The sequence below is a fragment of the Chrysochloris asiatica genome, unplaced genomic scaffold, assembly GCF_000296735.1.
Source record: "Chrysochloris asiatica unplaced genomic scaffold, ChrAsi1.0 scaffold00033, whole genome shotgun sequence".
Lineage (NCBI taxonomy): Eukaryota > Metazoa > Chordata > Mammalia > Afrosoricida > Chrysochloridae > Chrysochloris > Chrysochloris asiatica.
In genome coordinates, this window is record NW_006408551.1 from 2,091,095 (window position 1) to 2,108,433 (window position 17,339).

Sequence of the window (17,339 nt, forward strand, 5' to 3'; positions counted from 1 at the left end):
GCAAATTTCAATAGACTCACTGTCCATTTTCCTGTGCTGTGCTCTTATTTCCTTTTCACTTTTAATGAATTATTCCTTTATTGCATTTTTTTTATTGTGAATTATGTTGGTTTACATGGGTGAACATCTTTACATTCATCCTATCATACTTTGTTTCATTGCAATGATCACAATCCCCCATGCATGCATCATCAAACAACCAAAGGGTACACCCCATACTCCTGCCTCCCAGCTGCCAGCACACAACCCCTCTCCCTCCCTGAGTCCAGAGTCCCCAGCTGCTCCTTCTGTCCATGTCATTGCCTCTGCCTCCATCTCTAGTGTCCCTAAGTCTCATGACACAGCACTTTGCTTTTCTCCCTTGATGGTTCCAGGTATCTCTGCTCCTGCACTGCAAAATCAGCTGCTCCCCTCCTTTTGTTACCAAACATTTACATTTACCTTTCCAACACTCACTGTCAGACCTGAGAGCAATCATTCCCTGTTGAATGAACCACAAGAGTCCTTTCTCCCACACCTTTTATCAACCCCATCCAGACAGGTTGGAAACAATTCCCTGTATCTGCTGGATCTAGGTTCCCTATTGAAAGCTTATAAGCCAGTCACTTCTTACCTTTGTAATCCCCCCATTTTGGGTAGCCAATGTCTAAGTTCCCCCACCCTGTCGACCCTATGTACCAAGGGGGTGGGAATGATCCCATTGTAAAGATTTGTCAGCTCCTTTGTCATACTGCATCCACAAGCATAGGTCAAGATCACCCACTTATAGTGGGTTATCCTTTTTTTTTTTCCTTTTCTTTCTTACTCTAGTCGTGTTCTGATCATCCAGCCATTGATGCCAGGTCAAATGGGTACTGTCTGCAAATGCAGGTGTTCTTGTGCATCCCCCCTCTCTTTATATCAGCTGGATGCTTCACACTCTGTTCTAGTCCTCTGGGGCCATGTCCCTGCCCCTGGGCCCAGGAGTCCCCAGGTCTCCTCATACTGCTGGTTAACTAGGTCTCCATCCAGGTTAACAGGAGTATATTGAATGTAGTCAGACTCAGTTCACAACTTCATTGCTGTTTTTCCCCCTCTTCTTATTGGTAACCAGTGTGATTAGCAACAGGACCCTATGTCTGCTAGTGTATTCCATTTGAGTTTCAGTCTTGGAAGGGGGTTTTCCTTGAGGGGACCTGACCACTTGGCTTGATGGCTTCCTGGGGAACAACTTGCTTGTTTTTGTACTAGTCAGTTGGACTGCTGTTGTTGTAATTGCATTATTTTTATTTAACCTTTATGTGTCTTAGTTTCTCTATCATGGTAATCTACTTCCTACAATATTATAAAGTACTTTGCACTGTGCCTGGTATATATACTAAGTACATAAGTTAGCTATTATTTTTCATTTGTATTTATATAATCAGACTGTCTGAGTTCATACCCCATTCCTGCTCTTTACTGTTTAAAAATAAATTTGAGCTCAAATTTCCTCACCTGTGATATGGGGAAAATAAAATTGTGCCTATTCTTATAGACTTGTGGCAATTAAAATCATGTAAAATGGTTAGAATAGTACCTGGCAGCAAATAATACCTATGGTTAGTTTTTCACTGCTTATTTCTAGATTGGGATTTAGATTTGCCCAGAATTGTTATATGTTTAGACCAAGTTTGTAAAAGAGCTTTGTAAAATTATATGCAAGTGTGTAGATAAGAGTCCTGGTGTGACACTATAGGAAAAGCACTAGACTGCTAATCACGTGGTCACTGGTTCAAACCTACCAGCCTCTCCTTGAAAATCCTATACAGGGTCCCTATGAGTTAGAACCCATTCAGTGGCACTTAACAACAACAGGGATATAGAATTATGAATTGGGGAAAAAACAAAACAAAACATAGAATCATTACAGTGAATAGAGGATACTAGAACTTTCAGCTCTTCAGTGTTTCATATTGTCTGGGTAGGGAACTAATTAGGACCTAATGTCTAACCTTTTTATTTTATCCTTTGCTTCTAGAACACACAAGTAACAGAAGCCTGGAACAAAGTTGCCCACTCATTTAACTGCACACCAATAGAAGGTGAGACCTTGGGTAACAGGGTGAAGGCCTAAGGATGAGTGCTTGAGTTAATAAGATTTTCACTGAAGCCTCAGGGCCTTGTGTTTCCAGAGCCAGGCACTTTCTCATTGCCTGTGCCATCAAACTACTAAGTTGGGTGGATTTAGAAACCTTTTGGGTTTTCAGCTGGCTGGTACCACAGACTTTATCCTGTCTATAGGTATGCTGTCACACCAATTGAAGCAGCATGTCATTGATGGAGAAAAAACCATTATCCAGAATCCCACAGACCAGCAGAAGTAGGTGCCTTTTATCATACTAGACTAATAATCAACTTTTTCTTCCATACTCCCAACTTAACCTCATCTGTCTTCTACTCTAAACTCCTAGAACGGCTTATTTCTCTTGGTAGTTATTGTTACCACTATTCCTTGTAGGAAGGACCATGAAAAAGCTGAATTTGAAGTACATGAAGTATATGCTGTGGATGTTCTTGTCAGCTCAGGAGAGGGCAAGGTGAGGCTTACCAGAGCTAGCTAAGAATAATGACTAAGCGTGTGTTGGAAGACAGGCCCAATTGTGATCTCACGTCCTCTTTTAGGCCAAAGATGCAGGACAGAGAACCACCATTTATAAACGAGACCCTTCTAAACAATATGGCCTGAAAATGAAGACTTCACGTGCCTTCTTCAGTGAGGTGGAAAGACGTTTTGATGCCATGCCATTTACATTAAGGTACTGCACGTAGCAGTCTGACTCCACAGACCAGCCTCCAGGAACACTTTCCTCTCCTAGCCCTCTCCCCCTTGCCTTAATCAAAGCGGGAAAGCACTCCAAAGCATAAACCTAACATTAGGAGCGCTTTAAAATATAAAATGTTTAGATTTGATGGGGAGTTAAGGATACCTTGATTCTTCCTCTACCCAGAGCATTTAAAGATGAGAAGAAGGCCCGGATGGGTGTGGTGGAGTGCGCCAAACATGAATTGCTACAACCATTTAATGTTCTCTATGAGAAGGAGGGTGAGTTCTAAAAAGAACGTTTGATTTTAGACCCCCTAATTCTATTGTATCTCTTCCATCCCTTTAATGTTGAGAAAAGAGCTAAATATGAGGAACATTTTATCAAGACAATTGTTTTTCCCATAGGTGAATTTGTTGCCCAGTTTAAATTTACAGTTTTGCTCATGCCCAATGGCCCCATGAGGATAACCAGTGGTCCCTTCAAGCCTGACCTCTACAAGTCTGAGATGGAGGTCCAGGATGCAGAACTGAAGGTTAGTGTGAGGTTGAAAGTAAGGAGGACGTGGCACCTGTCCTGGGAACAAAGGTGAAATGCCAGCAAAGTTCTGAAAAGAGCTACAACACTGAGAATAGTCCTTAGTGTTTACTTCACATTCTTCAAATGTGTTGCCTCTTCGTCTTATTCTTTAGGCTCTCCTTCAGAGTTCTGCAAGCCGGAAAACTCAGAAAAAGAAAAAAAAGAAGGTGCATTAATGATCATCCCTACGTGGCAGGGTGAACCTTTATCCACTTTCCTGGGTGGTGGTGGGGTAACTATTTCTGTAAGTCCTTATCCCCGTACATCTCAGCCGTGATCTAGATGATTAAGGTATTTGTGTCCTTGGTTCTTCAGACACTGCCCCAAGCAGTTGGAAACTAACAGGTCTTCTCTTTCTCTTTTCCCCAAATTAGGCCTCTAAGACTGCAGAGAATGCCACCAGTGGAGAAACATTAGAAGAGAATGAAGCTGGGGACTGAGGTTGGTCCCAATCTCCCCAGCTTGCCGCTCCTGCCTCATCCCCTTTCCCACCACACCCCATGCTCTCTGAAGTGCAGTTCGTCTTTTTCATCCAGGACCACCAGCAGAGTGGGGTTTCCCTGCCCCAGTCCCTATCCCCAACCCATTCCTTTCCCACACAACCAGCTCCAACTGACTCTGGTCTTGGGAGGCCAGGCTTCCCAGACACCGAAGACTACTTTCAATAGAAAAAAGAAATTGAATAATAAAATCAGGAGTCAAAATCCATCGTCTTCAAGCCCCTCTTTCTAGCCTTTTTCTACTACTATGCTTGGTCAAGATTTGTGGCCCTATAGCAGAACAGGAAGGAGTCTAAATTAGCCACTACCGCTAAAAACGGAGAGATTTTTTATGCTACTTTAATGTCAATATTTTATCATGTGTTTGGGGCTTTTTCCTCTTTCTTCATTCCCCTAAGATGTATTTTATCTGGCCTCAAAATAGAAGAGCCACTCTTCAAATTGTTTTTATTCACATATGAGAGATTCTTACTGTCTAAGCTATCTGGTAAGGCCCCTCCTATTTTTAGGAGCTGGAGCCTGCATTTACCAAGGTATGCTCATCTGTCAAATGAATCCTCACTTGTAAATCTAGCCATTTTTATTCTACAGGATTTTTTCATCTATGTCCTTTTCTTTAGAGTTAGTGTGAGATCTTCCTTTGCTTCATCTTATCTGAGCTGGAAGCTCAACTGTGATTTTGTTCCCCATTTGAGATATTCTGACCTCTCCTTTTTGAAAGAAAGTCCAGGACCCAGAGGAGCAGACTGACTGAAAAGCCAACTCCTGGCTTTCTGAAGCTGTGGACTTGCATTGAATTGCTGGGGGTTTGGAGGGAAAGGTGATGAATTTCAGTACCTCTGGCATGCTTTCACAGGAAAGGAGGGCTCCCACTAACTTATGAGGTTTTTTAAAACACATTGAAAATGAGATGGCATTAAAATAAATTTGGATTTGGTCATACTGATGTGCATTTTTATGCTGCTCTTATTTTGGTGGAGGTGGGGGAGTGTCCATTCAGTGAATGATAATCAGTTTGAACTTTATACAGTGTCATACTAGTATTCTTGCCTTTCTGGGTAAAACAAATCCTGGGAATTATGACATACTAAAATACCTGTAGGAAATGGGAGTTTGATGGTGATTTAATTTTCTGAAATACAAATGTACCTTTTGCTGTTGACACTTTGTTCAAGACCAGGACAGTTAATATATACTGTAAAAACATTATATGAAGTATTGATTTAAAAAGCCAGGAAGGATGACTTTAGGTTTTTATTGTTGAAGTAATAATCTCAGGAGGCTAAATTAATCATTTTCAAGCATTTCTTTAGCTGTTCTATGTTGCTTCAGAGCCTTGCAGATTATTTGTTGATTACATTTAAATATCTTGCTGAAGGAGAGCCTAGTGACGCCATAGGATCAGTAATGATTTAAAGATTTCCACAAAGATTTAAAGCCTCAGAAGCCCTAAAAGGGTCATGATTAATCAGAACCAACTCGACATCATGTAACATTTAAATATCTTAACTACATGTGAGGCACTACTGACCAGATACTAAAACGAAAAGACCATAGGTCTCCTTATATATTACAGATTAGTAGGAAATCAACTACTGAAAACTAAATAAAAATTCTGCTTGAATTTAAAAATATATCTATGAGGGGGATTCAAAGAACTCATGGGAAAATGGGATTGAAAAATAATGGAATTTCTCCACAAACTTTGAAGCCCCTGTATTTGTTTTCAAAAGCTAATCATACTCTGGTGACAATTCCTTTAGTGCCATCAAGTCATTTCCAACTCAGTGACCCTGTATATGTTTTCCAAAGAGCAGCTGGTGAGTTTGAGCCACTGACCTGTGGTTAGCAGTTAAGTGCTTATCCTACAGCATCACGCCAGGGACTCTGATGACAATACTACATTACTTAAACCTACTCACTGTTGAGTCCGTCCCAACTCCAGACTAGAACTGCCCAGAGGATTTCCAAGATTAAATCTAGATTGAAGTAGATTGTCACATCATTGACCTGCAGAGCAACTATTGGGATTAAACTGCACCTTTTGGTTAGTTAAGTGCTGTGGAGTGGGTTCCGACTCAGCGACCCTGCACAGGGGTTCCGAAGCTGTAAATCTTTACGGGAGCAGAAAGCCTCATCTTTCTCCCGCGGAACCGCTGGTAGTTTTGAACTGCTGACCTAGCAGTTCACAGCCAAATTTGTAACCACTACGCTCTATTAGTGTAGTGGTTACGAATAGGGCTGTGAACCTTAAGGCCAGCAGTTCGAAACTACCAGCTGCTCCGCAGGAGAAAGATGAGGCGTTCTGCTCCTGTAAAGATTTACAGCCTCAGAAACCCTGTACAGGGTCGCTATGGGTCGGAACCGACTCAACAGCACATAACCACCACAACCACGCTCTATTAGCGTAGTGGTTACGAATTGGGCTGCGAACCTTAAGGTCAGCGGTTCGAAACTACCAGCTGCTCCGCGGGAGAAAGATGAGGCTTTCTACTCCCGTAAAGATTTACACCCTCGGAAACCCTGTACAGGGTCGCTATGGGTCGGAACCGACTCAATGGCACTTAACAACACAACAACAACGCTCTATACAGGATTCATTATAAGTCTGGCCCTTAACAGGGAGAGGATTAATGAAATGTTAACAAATTCCTGGCTTTGTGGCTTGGAATGCTATTGACATTTCTGCTTAAGGCATTGTGGGAAATGATTTTGTTGTGTCATGAGTCGCCCTGTGTAGGGTTTCCAAGGAGCAGATGATGAGTTTGAACCGCCGACCATGCAGTTCAAACTGACTTTTCAGTCGGGCTCATTAACCCACAGCGCCACACCAGGACTCTGGGAAATGATTTTGGTTGCCTGCTATTCCATTTTCTGAATTTTAGGAACAGCTTTTTCCTAATAGCTATTCCATTCTGAGTTTTGGGGAAATGTTAAGCCCCAATAGTGAGAGCTTTCCCCCTACCACGTTTTAGGGATCAGCATTTTTCATGATCTAGCATCTAGTCCTGGTGTGGCGCTGCTGGTTAATGTACTAGACTGCAAGGTCGCTTTGAACCACAAGTTTAACGGTTCAACCTCACCAATCGCTCCTCGGAAAACCCTAAAGTCACTAAGAGTCTGAACCGACTTCACGGCACTTAACAACAGCATCTAGCACCTAAAGTTTCGAAATCAAACATCCCTCTAGTCGTTTAGAAAGTAAGGCAACCTATTAAGACAAATTAGAAATTTTGTTTAGTACAGCCGACAGTAAAATGGAGGATTTCGCCAGTTAACTGCAATTCCCATGAAGCAACGAGGGGGAAGTCGGAAGTCACTATCTTTTTCTCATCCGAACCCACACTGAAAAATGGTCATGTAAAATGATTCCGTGTCAGCGTAATGAAATTTGAGTGACGAGGAACTGGTATATAATTCTAAATACTGTTTTACAAGAGAACAAGTGAGCGTCGAGATTGCATCAGCTCAACAAATAACCAGTTACCTGAGACCATTGTTACTCTGCTCAGGCAGTCCCGCCCCCGGGTGGGCTGGCCAACGGAAGTGACGACACGAGGCGTTCCATAAAATAGCAGAAAGAGAGGCTGTGACTCTCTCTTGGCCTTAGCGCCATCTTGTTAGGTAGGTTTTTCGTGGCTCTGAAGTTTGCGTACAATCTGTTAACATCTGGCCGCTGTGCGTATCATCATCCCACCAAACTAACTGTAGCTCTTTTTTCTTTTCCCGTAGAAGACTCCGAGCCATGAGAGCCAAGGTGAGCGGTCCTGAAGAGTGAGCTGAGGCTGTAAAATTGGCGAGTGGGGGAAATTCAGACTAGGGAAGTCCGTCATGATTCCTGAACCGTTTTGGTTCTCAAAGGAATCCAAGAGCTGCTGGGATGTGAAGAATATTATCTGGGGGGAAGCAGAAATGTTGGGGAAGAGATGATATTGGGAGGGATACCGTCGGTACGACTCCACGTGAGATGCGAGGTTTATATCGGGATCCAAATTGATGCGGGTGCAACGACCAAGGTTGTTCAAATTCGAACAACCTTACTTGTCCTAAATAGTGCTTTGGATATTCCTGCATAACCTGTTACTGAAATTACTCATCTGTTACTCTTTTTCTCTGTTATCGGTTGCCAGTGGAGGAAGAAGCGAATGCGCAGGTATGTTGGAGTGTGCCAGTACAAAGGACGGCTGAAAAAAATTGGGGATAACTTTTTACCATCCCATGTGTTAATGTGTACATATAATCGATCAAGTGGGAGAAAAAACTAAGATTTGGAGACATGAGTTGTATTCATGTATCTTTACTTTTCAGGCTGAAACGCAAAAGAAGAAAGATGAGGCAGAGGTCCAAGTAAAGGCTAGCGTGTGCACCCACGGAAGCCACAGCAGCAGGAATGTAGAATGCCGGAGGCCGCGACACTGGTGCAAGTTGACTTATCTAGAACTTAAGGCTCAGTGGGTGTAGAACTTCCATCGCATCATTCGACGAACGCTACGAACAGCTGAGACCCACCTTGCTGTACCAATTCAGTTCGTTTTGACCCTTTGTCCTGGACCTGTGACATTCTGGACTAATTCTGTTCTGTTGTGGCTGAATGTAACGTGTACAATAAATCATCTCTTCTGTCTTAGCTGAAGAATCAAATCGTCTTGTGTTATGATATTTTTTTTTTTTATGTTCACGGTTCCTTGGGTGGAGATACCCTATCTTTGTGCGTGCCCTGTCAGTAGTGACTTGAAGCTAGGCAACTTGACTACAGAGTCAGGTCCGTGGGGTGCGGCCTCGGGCCCTGGAGCGGGTGCTTAGTGCAGAGGAACTCTGTGTACGTTTATGGGGACAGGTTACAGGATGGTTCGATAACGCCGCCGCATCTTGCAGTGCTGTTTTGGTGGGGTTGCCATGGTGACACGCATGGCTTGCTGGGAACTTCCTGTGCTTTGCGCAAGTACTTGGCACACCATAGAGTACAGTTCCGGGTCTAGTGGCTAGAGAGGCATTTCTTCCGCAGGAAGCGGAAGGACTACGGGGTGGGCGGCTCTTTGTCGAAGCTAGAGGACCGGCAGGCGGCAGCAGCAACTACGGCGACGGCGGCAGGTGAGGGAGGCGGGAGAGTTAGGTGGAGGCCGCGCCCGGAGGGGAGGAGTCGGGCCAGCCCAGCTACTGGACTCGGCCGGTCAGCACATGGCCCCCCAGAAACTATCTGGCTATATCTCACACCCCAGGACCGAACCCTTTTTCTCACCGATCCTACTTAACGAGCAAACGCCAGCTCCGTGACGTCACAGCCCTGCCCATCCTCTCAGCTCGATGTCACCTGGAGTTTAGTTCCCCACGTTTCATTTCGTGCTCCCAGTGGTGTTTTCTGCTGTCCCACTGCTCGGCGCCGGCGGCACTGCCCGAAACCTGGAAGACTTGCTGCGGAGAAACTCTTAGGGCTTTCTTTACAAACTCTGGGATGTTGCGAAGCGTCATAATCACCGCCCCCAAGTCTAATCTGCCGTCCCATTGCACGTTTAGTCACTGACCTTGCACAGTTTCTCTTTCGGAGTTCCTAACCCCAACCCTAGGCCGAAATCTGATTCCCACATTCTCCTTCATTTTGAAAAGGGTACATCCCTAAGGCATTCATTGTTTTCCCATCCATCCTCTCACCTCCAGATTAGTTCTAAACTTTATTATTTTTATTGGCAGCTTCTCCCTTTGACTGGTTGAAAAGTATAGTTTTGAACCCTAAGAAAAATTTGAAGTTCCCAGAGCTCTTGCCTTTTTGTCAGACTTCATTCTTGTGACAACTACCCCACAGTCCTCCAGTCTTACACCTTTTCCCACCCAAGTCTGTTTTCTCCTGTTCAGAACCCAGCAGTGATGTGGAGGTGGAGACCCACAGGAGGCCTGGACTTCACCTGAGCTACCTCAGGTATTGAATAATCCTGGGAGGTTTGGGTGGGGAGGATTATTTGCTTAGGATGAGCTCATTTCATGGATCGGGCTTGGATTAGATGGGAATTTGTTCACTTTGCGATTTCCCTTTTGGTAAAAAAGTTACAGCTTCTCTTTTGCCACCCCTTTCCTTGAATGTTTGTTGTTCTAGGGTTACTTCCTTTTGGAGAAGAAAGGACTCCTCCCTTATAGACTATTTGGTAACTGTCTTCTGGTCTGGTCAGTTCAGTTCATAGTAGGGGTATCTGATGGTAAAGTCAAGGCAGTTGGGAAGGGGACAAAAGCCAAAGAAATGAAGTTGTAGCCATTATCATCGAGTCTATTGTGACTCAGAGTGACCATACAGAACAAAGTGGAATGACTTCTTAGGATTTCTGAAGCTATAAATATTTATAGGAGAAAATGATGTTTAAGCCACTGTGCCATCAGGGCCCTCAAAAGCCTAGTTGTTTTTAGAGTCAATTCAGAGTCATAGTAGTGGCTGTGTGCCGTGGAGTCTGTTCTGACTCATAGCGACCCTGTACAGGGTTTCCGAGGCTGTAAATCTTTACGGGAGCAGAAAGCCTCATCTTTCTCCCACAGAACAGCTGGTAGTTTCAAACTGCTGACCTTGACATTCACAGCCCCATTTGTAACCACTATGCTACCAGAACTCCTATCAGATTCATAGTACTCAGACTCAAACCCTGTATAGGGTTTTCTAGGAGTGGTTTGTGGGTTTGAACCACCGACCTTGAAGTGAACAGCCCAGTGCTTATTTTACAGCACACCGGACTCCTAAAAGCCTTATACTCAGGTGAAAGCAATTTGAAGTTTTTCTGTTTGTACAGCAGGGGGAGTCTGAACACTGCTTAGGAAAGTTTTAGGTCAGGCACGTGGTTGGTAGCATGGTCTCCCAATCTCGTGGAGTTGCCGGGGTGGGGGTGTTAGAACCAGGACAGTGGACTGACTGACATACCTAATCTCTCTTGGGAAATAGAAGATTTAAAAAGCTTTTATGGAGTCTATGGGTCGGACCCGACTTGATGGCACTTAACAACAACAACAACATAAATAAAGAGGATCTTTATGGGGTGAGGAATGATGTTATTTGATGTCAGTGGAATCATCCATCCCATAGGAGGAGGGCAGGAAGAAGATATAATAGATTGGGGAAAGAAAAATCTTTTGTTTCTAGAGGGTTAATTAACTCCTTTCTCCCACCTTGACTTTTCCACAAATGGTTTTGTCCTGAGGCCAAGAAGTAGAGATTCTATCTGTAGAACTTTCTTCCAGGAAAGGGGGCTGTCCTTGTGGGAGGGAGGCTGTTCTCCTTGGTTGAGAGTATTGGTGGGTGAGGAGAGAATGCAAGTTCAGGACCTGGCTTCATGCTGATCACATTTTCACCCAGGATTTCTTGGGTTTTAGAGCCCTCACCTAAGAACCCATTGGAGAAGGGATATTGTTTTACCACCATCCACCACTGCCCTCAAGTAGATCCCAACTCATAGTGACCCTATAGAACAGAGTAGAACTACTATTTTGGGTTTCCAGTACACAGTCTTTATGTGAGTAGATGGTGTCTTCTTTCCCCCACAGAGCAGCTGATGGGTTTGAACTGTCAACTGGCCTAACACTTAGCCCGCTATGCCACCACAGCTGGTTTTACCACCAGTGTCTCCTAGTAGCTCACCAGCTTATTTTGGCCACCACGCCTTCTCCTCACAGTTTATTTAAACACTAGTTTTAATTTCACTTCCACAACTTTATTAAGGTCAGCTTAAAAGGGGAGATAAAATTTAACACTATTCTCTCCCTTCCCCCTCCTGGACCAGCCTATCACTATTGAGTTGAGGTGGCTTCACCCCAGCTCCCGCCCTCCTCTGTTAGCCAGGCAACTGTGAATCATTCTGACCCAGACCAGGTGCTCAAGGGCCTGGGGCGGGGACTCCTAAGGAACCAGCCAGTCCAAACAAGAATCCTTGTCCCTTAGATTATCTATCTCCAAAGCCATTTCCCCTCAAGCCTGCCTCTGTTTTAACTGCCCTGCTCTTAGTAAAGAAGAGTGGTGGCCTTGCTAGAAGACTCCTGTTTGACGCAGCTTTCCTTTTTCCTAGCTGTCACCAAGAGTGGCAAGAAAAGGAAGAAAGCCCTGAGTTGGGGGGGACCAGGATGCCTGACCGGGACAACTATGCCAACGGCACTGGGAGCAGCAGTGGAGGTCCTGGAGGGAGTGGCAGCGAGGAAGCCAGTGGGGCAGGGACAGGCAGTGTTGGGGCCAACTCAGATGCCATCTGCAGAGACTTCCTGAGAAATGTGTGCAAGCGAGGCAAACGTTGCCGCTATCGCCATCCAGACATGAGCGAGGTGTCCAACTTGGGGGTGAGCAAAAATGAGTTCATCTTCTGTCATGACTTCCAGAACAAGGAGTGTAGCCGCCCAAACTGCCGATTCATTCATGGCTCCAAAGAAGATGAAGATGGTTATAAGAAGACCGGAGAGCTTCCCCCTCGGCTGAGGCAGAAAGTGGCAGCTGGCTTGGGCCTTTCACCAGCTGACCTACCTAATGGCAAAGAGGAAGTCCCTATCTGCCGTGACTTCCTCAAGGGGGATTGTCAGAGAGGAGCCAAGTGCAAATTCCGTCACCTGCAGCGGGATTTTGAGTTTGATACTCGGAGTGGAGGAACAGGTGGTGGGGGTTCAGCAGGCCCAGTCCCCCCAGGGCGACGTCATGATCTCTATGATATCTACGATCTCCCTGACAGGGGCTTTGAGGACCATGAGCCAGGCCCCAAGCGTCGGAGAGGTGGATGTTGTCCTCCAGATGGTCCCCATTTTGAATCCTATGACTACAACCTGGCTTCATCCCGAGGAGTGGAGTGCAGACTACTAGAGGAGGAGAATGCCATGCTCAGGAAGCGGGTGGAGGAGCTAAAGAAGCAGGTCAGCAACCTGCTGGCCACTAATGAGGTGCTGCTGGAACAAAATGCCCAGTTTCGTAATCAGGCCAAGGTTATGACCCTGAGCTCTACTGCACCAGCCACTGAGCAGACTCTGGCCCCCACTGTGGGCACTGTCACCACCTTTAACCATGGCATTGCTCAGACTCACACTACTCTCAGCAGCCAGGCTCTCCAGCCCCGTCCTGTATCCCAGCAAGAACTGGTGGCCCCCGCTGGAGCTCCGGCTGCACCCCCAACCAATGCTGCACCACCTGCTGCTCCACCACCCCCGCCTCCACACTTGAACCCAGAGATCACGCCACTGTCAGCTGCTCTGGCTCAAACAATCGCCCAGGGAATGGCACCTCCACCTGTGTCCATGGCTCCTGTGGCTGTATCTGTGGCCCCTGTGGCCCCTGTGGCTGTATCAATGGCCCAGCCTTTGGCAGGAATCACAATGAGCCACACCACCACCCCTATGGTGACTTACCCTATCGCTTCCCAGAGCATGCGAATCACAGCCATGCCTCACTGATGGAACAACTGGACACTCCTCTGGTATAACCTTCTAGGGCTGGGATCAAGGGGCTCTTAACTCGCTCATTCACCTAGTCCTTGCTGGTCCTGTCTGAAGGGCCTACTTGGACTGGACAAGAGACTACCAGGAGTATGCTTCTGAGAAGGGATTGGGCTGGTGGGTTTTTTCTCACCTCCCTTTCACAAGGGTCCTCTTGTCCATCTTCCTTCAAGCCTCAAAGAAGAGGCTTGCATGGGAGTACAAACTGAAGCCAGCAGAGAGGAAGGACTGCCCTAGGGACTCTATGTCCCCTGATGGGAAGTTGAGGACTCCCTGGCCATGTCCTCTCTTCTGTACAGCACAGGTTCCAGCACTGGCTTTGGAAGGAAAACAAAACGCTCTATTCAGAGGGAAAGCCAGGAAAGATGGAAAGTTCTCTGATGGCCAGGAGAGAAGGCCTGATAGGAGCCTTCAGGCAACATTGAGTCTAGTTGAGTTGGACAATATAGAAATTACTCCTGGGCCGCTGGGAAGGCGGGAACCATAGTACTGTAGCCCAAAGGCCAGGGGAGCATTCATTACCTTGGTTTGGGCTGGAAATCCATAGGGCAGGGCCCACCACTTTCCAAAGAAATAAAAAATTATTTTTAACAAATGGAGGTAGTCAAAAATTGCTTAGCTAGTCGCTGTTGGGATGATGGGAGTGGAAAGTAGATCTGCTAAAATGGGATAGAGACCCTACCCTCACATAGCTAGGATAAGGTAAGTTTGGACAAAGACCAGTGAAAGATAGGGACCCAGAACATGACCAAGTGGAACTTTGGAGAAGGCACTTTGTGGGGTAAAACCATTGGAGCCACCTGGTCTAGTCTAAAAATAATCCCATCTGTTTCTGGTCTCTGTCTGCATGTGCTATTCCCAGGTTGTCTTGGTAACCAGGGCTCCTAGGGTCATTTAGGGGGGCAAGTACTGAAGTGGATACATGTGATGAGAATACGATGTTAACATAGTTGAGAAATCCTTTCCTTTTTCAAAAAGAGCAGGGCAGGTGGTGGTTGTCTCAGAATTGTTGATGGCAGTTATGTCCCTCCTATCCTTTTTCCTCAGTGGCCAATGCCTTAATCCTTAAAGCTTTGGGAGGTGTTGAGAAAAGGAGAGTTCTTCTGGGGACACAAACCTCAGGGTTTATCCATTCCAGATGCCTCCAAATAGAACCAGAGAAGGTTTTAAATCCATTTAAGGATCAAAAGGTTAGAGATCCCAATAATGAAACTTCAGATCCTCATCAGTTTATGACTTGGTGGGGGGGTTTAGAGGAAACAGCTCAGGTGTCTTATCTAATGGAAGAGCATATTTAGAGGTAGAGAAAGTGATCCTGGATCATGCTTCCTCAATATACCTCTTGCTACTTCTTGCTTTCCTGGTCAGCTGATTACTTAAGTTATATCTGGGCATGGAAACCTAAGTTAAGGCCAGTGATTAAAATAAAAGAGTAGGTCTAAAGAATAAAAGTAGAAAAATAACTGTGGTTTATAGAAAGACATTGATAAGCTTAATGGTTTTTTCTGGCAACATTCTTGATTATCAAAAGAGGTGGTTTATGAATATTTAGAGAAGAATAACAAAAATGATCATAGATACCAACATGATTTAAGTCCTGACAAACTAACTCTTTCCTGTTTGCCAAGTATTTTTAAAGTAGATTTAGGAAACTAGGTATTGCATGCCCTGTATTAATGTACTCTTTCTAACAACTACCAGGATACACATCTAGCTTAACAAGTTGGGTTTAATACTATTGCTGTGCAGGCACACACCATGGGGAACAGTGGTGTGTCTCGGCAAGAAGGAGTTAGAAAGGACTTGAAGGATTTAGACTTTGGTTAAGTGATATTGGGAAGGTTCAAGGAAGAGGTGATTCATTCCAGATTGGGTGCTGTCAAGGAAGCAGGGATAATTTTATGGGTATCTTTTATCTAGAATGAAGGTAGACTAGAGCAAGGCTAAGGTTGTAACTGGCAAAAAAGTACAGCTGTCACTCATCACCTGGGAGAGGAGATGTGTAGTATTTTGTGGTTTGCACACAGACCTAGTTGCTTAAAATTATGAAGTGGTCTTGTTTTTTTGTCTCACTTCATAGTGACTGATGTTGGTATCTGTAAGCCTGTGTAGAACATCATGGTCTAGCTGTGAGAGCCAGATGAGCTCCTAATAACCCTAGAGTTTAGCTGGGGAAGACCAGTTACCAGATGTAAAGAGCTGCTTTCCTCTTTCTCACCTGCTAAGTCATTGCAGATAAAAAATTCTGGGTCAGTTAATATAAGAGCTTGGTGGAATTAGAACGGTAGTTTTACCCAGCAAATTGTATTAGTACATTTATGTTACAGAAGTCTCTAGTGATGTAGTCATATGTCCAAGGGCCATGCCTTATTAAAAACAAAAATAATTTGGGTAAACATGTAAAAGCCCATTATCAACAGTAATGAGGAAAGTACTAAATAATACTCAAAGTGTCTGTCAATTGAATTGACTGGAAAACACTGGGCCTCCCACTGTTAACATTTCATTAGCAATAGCTCACATAACAACCTAGCAGAACTTCCAATTGTCTGCAAAATTTAAATCTTGGGCCCTCATTAATGTCTCAATTAGCATTTATTAAGGAGTCTGCTATTTTGTTTACCCATGGGGCATTCTTGGCCCTTCTTATTGTTATTAATTGCCATCCAGTCAGTTCCAACTCGCAGCGGCCCTGCATAGAGTTTCCGAAGAGCAGCTGGTGAGTTTGAACTGCTGACTTTGTAGTTCAAACCCACTTTGTGCTTATCGTATAGCGCCAACCAGGGTAATATGCTCATGAGTTGTAGTCATGGGTTGTACATACAGTTCTTATATGTTATGCTCATATGTGGAAACACTTTTGAATATTAGGGTTTTAAGAAGGCCATTGACAAAAACAGTGGTATAACTGAAGAAAAATGCCATGAGAAGATTTCAGGGAAATCCAATAGATGGGCTACCCTGTGGAGGAAAGAACAAAAGGGTCTGTGTTGCTACTTAGTAGAGAAAAAGGAAATTCTAAAAGTGAACATTTACCAGCTTAATGTTAGTTAACACTTATTGTTACACTGTAGGATAAGCACTGGATTGCAAGGTCCCTTTGAACTGCCAGGTCAGCAGCTCAAACTCACCAGCAGTTCCTCAGAAACCCTATACAGGGTTCCTATGAGTGAGAACCGACTGAATGGCATATAACAGCAACAACAACAGTAAAAGCCAAGACATTGTTCTAGGCACTTCATATGTAATGATACAATTTACTTTTAAGTGCCTTCAAGTGGGTTCCAACTCATAGTGACCCTGTATAGGGTTTCTGAGGAACAGCTGGTGGGTTTGAACTGTTGACCTTGTGGTTCACAGTGTAGTGCTAATCCTACAGCGCCACACCAGGAGTCCATTGATATACAATAGGTACTATTATTATACCCTTTTTGCATATGGGAAAGCAAGCTCAAGAGTAATAACTTGCCCAATATTCCAGGGTCCTGGAGTGGAGTTGCAGGATAAGGCGCTGGACTATAAGGTCAGCTTGAACCTCAGGGTCAGCAGTTCAAACCCATCAACTGCTCCTCAGAAATTTTATAGACAGTTGCTATGGGTTGGAACTGACTCCACGGCACATCACCACCACCGCCATGTGTCAGAACTGAGTCAACAGCACTTAACAACAGTGAGGAATGGTCTTAGGATTCTAGTCAGGCAGTTTGACCACAGAGTTGGTATAAGAAAGTTACCATAATAGGCTAACTGACAATGGGACTACAACTTTGAAGTACCTTGAAATAACACAGAAGAAATTTTTGAAAATCTTATTGCCCTTTCTAGGCTGGGATTAGAATACCACATCTCTGACCCTCTGTCTCTCATAGGAGACAATTATTGTTTACGTATAAATGCAGATAATATATCCAGGAAGTTTCAGTACAATCTCACCTCACTTATGCCCCACCCTTTAAGATATTTCTCTAATAAATGAACCAGCCCTTCCTGTGATCCACTACCTACTTATCACCACCAGGTGGCACCTGACCACAGTATTGTC

At 44.6% G+C, this 17,339-nt stretch overlaps 2 protein-coding genes across 2 annotated transcripts in view; both read left to right on the top strand.

The window, feature by feature from the left end:
* Window positions 1-4,066, top strand: part of PA2G4 (proliferation-associated 2G4, 38kDa) — an 8,340-nt gene extending 4,274 nt beyond the window's left edge. Inside the window, exons 6-13 of the mRNA XM_006859413.1 lie at window positions 2,000-2,063; window positions 2,263-2,341; window positions 2,480-2,558; window positions 2,644-2,777; window positions 2,970-3,064; window positions 3,191-3,318; window positions 3,476-3,529; window positions 3,737-4,066. Coding sequence (XP_006859475.1) covers window positions 2,000-2,063; window positions 2,263-2,341; window positions 2,480-2,558; window positions 2,644-2,777; window positions 2,970-3,064; window positions 3,191-3,318; window positions 3,476-3,529; window positions 3,737-3,802 — 699 coding nt within the window. The 3' untranslated portion in view covers window positions 3,803-4,066. The remainder of the gene's footprint in view (window positions 1-1,999; window positions 2,064-2,262; window positions 2,342-2,479; window positions 2,559-2,643; window positions 2,778-2,969; window positions 3,065-3,190; window positions 3,319-3,475; window positions 3,530-3,736) is intronic.
* A 4,824-nt stretch (window positions 4,067-8,890) lies between these two features.
* Window positions 8,891-13,892, top strand: ZC3H10 (zinc finger CCCH-type containing 10). Its single transcript, XM_006859414.1, has 3 exons — window positions 8,891-8,953; window positions 9,713-9,776; window positions 11,896-13,892. The coding sequence occupies exon 3, from the start codon at window positions 11,951-11,953 to the stop codon at window positions 13,253-13,255; it is 1,305 nt and encodes a 434-aa protein (XP_006859476.1). The 5' UTR covers window positions 8,891-8,953; window positions 9,713-9,776; window positions 11,896-11,950; the 3' UTR covers window positions 13,256-13,892.
* The last annotated feature ends 3,447 nt before the right edge of the window (window positions 13,893-17,339 follow it).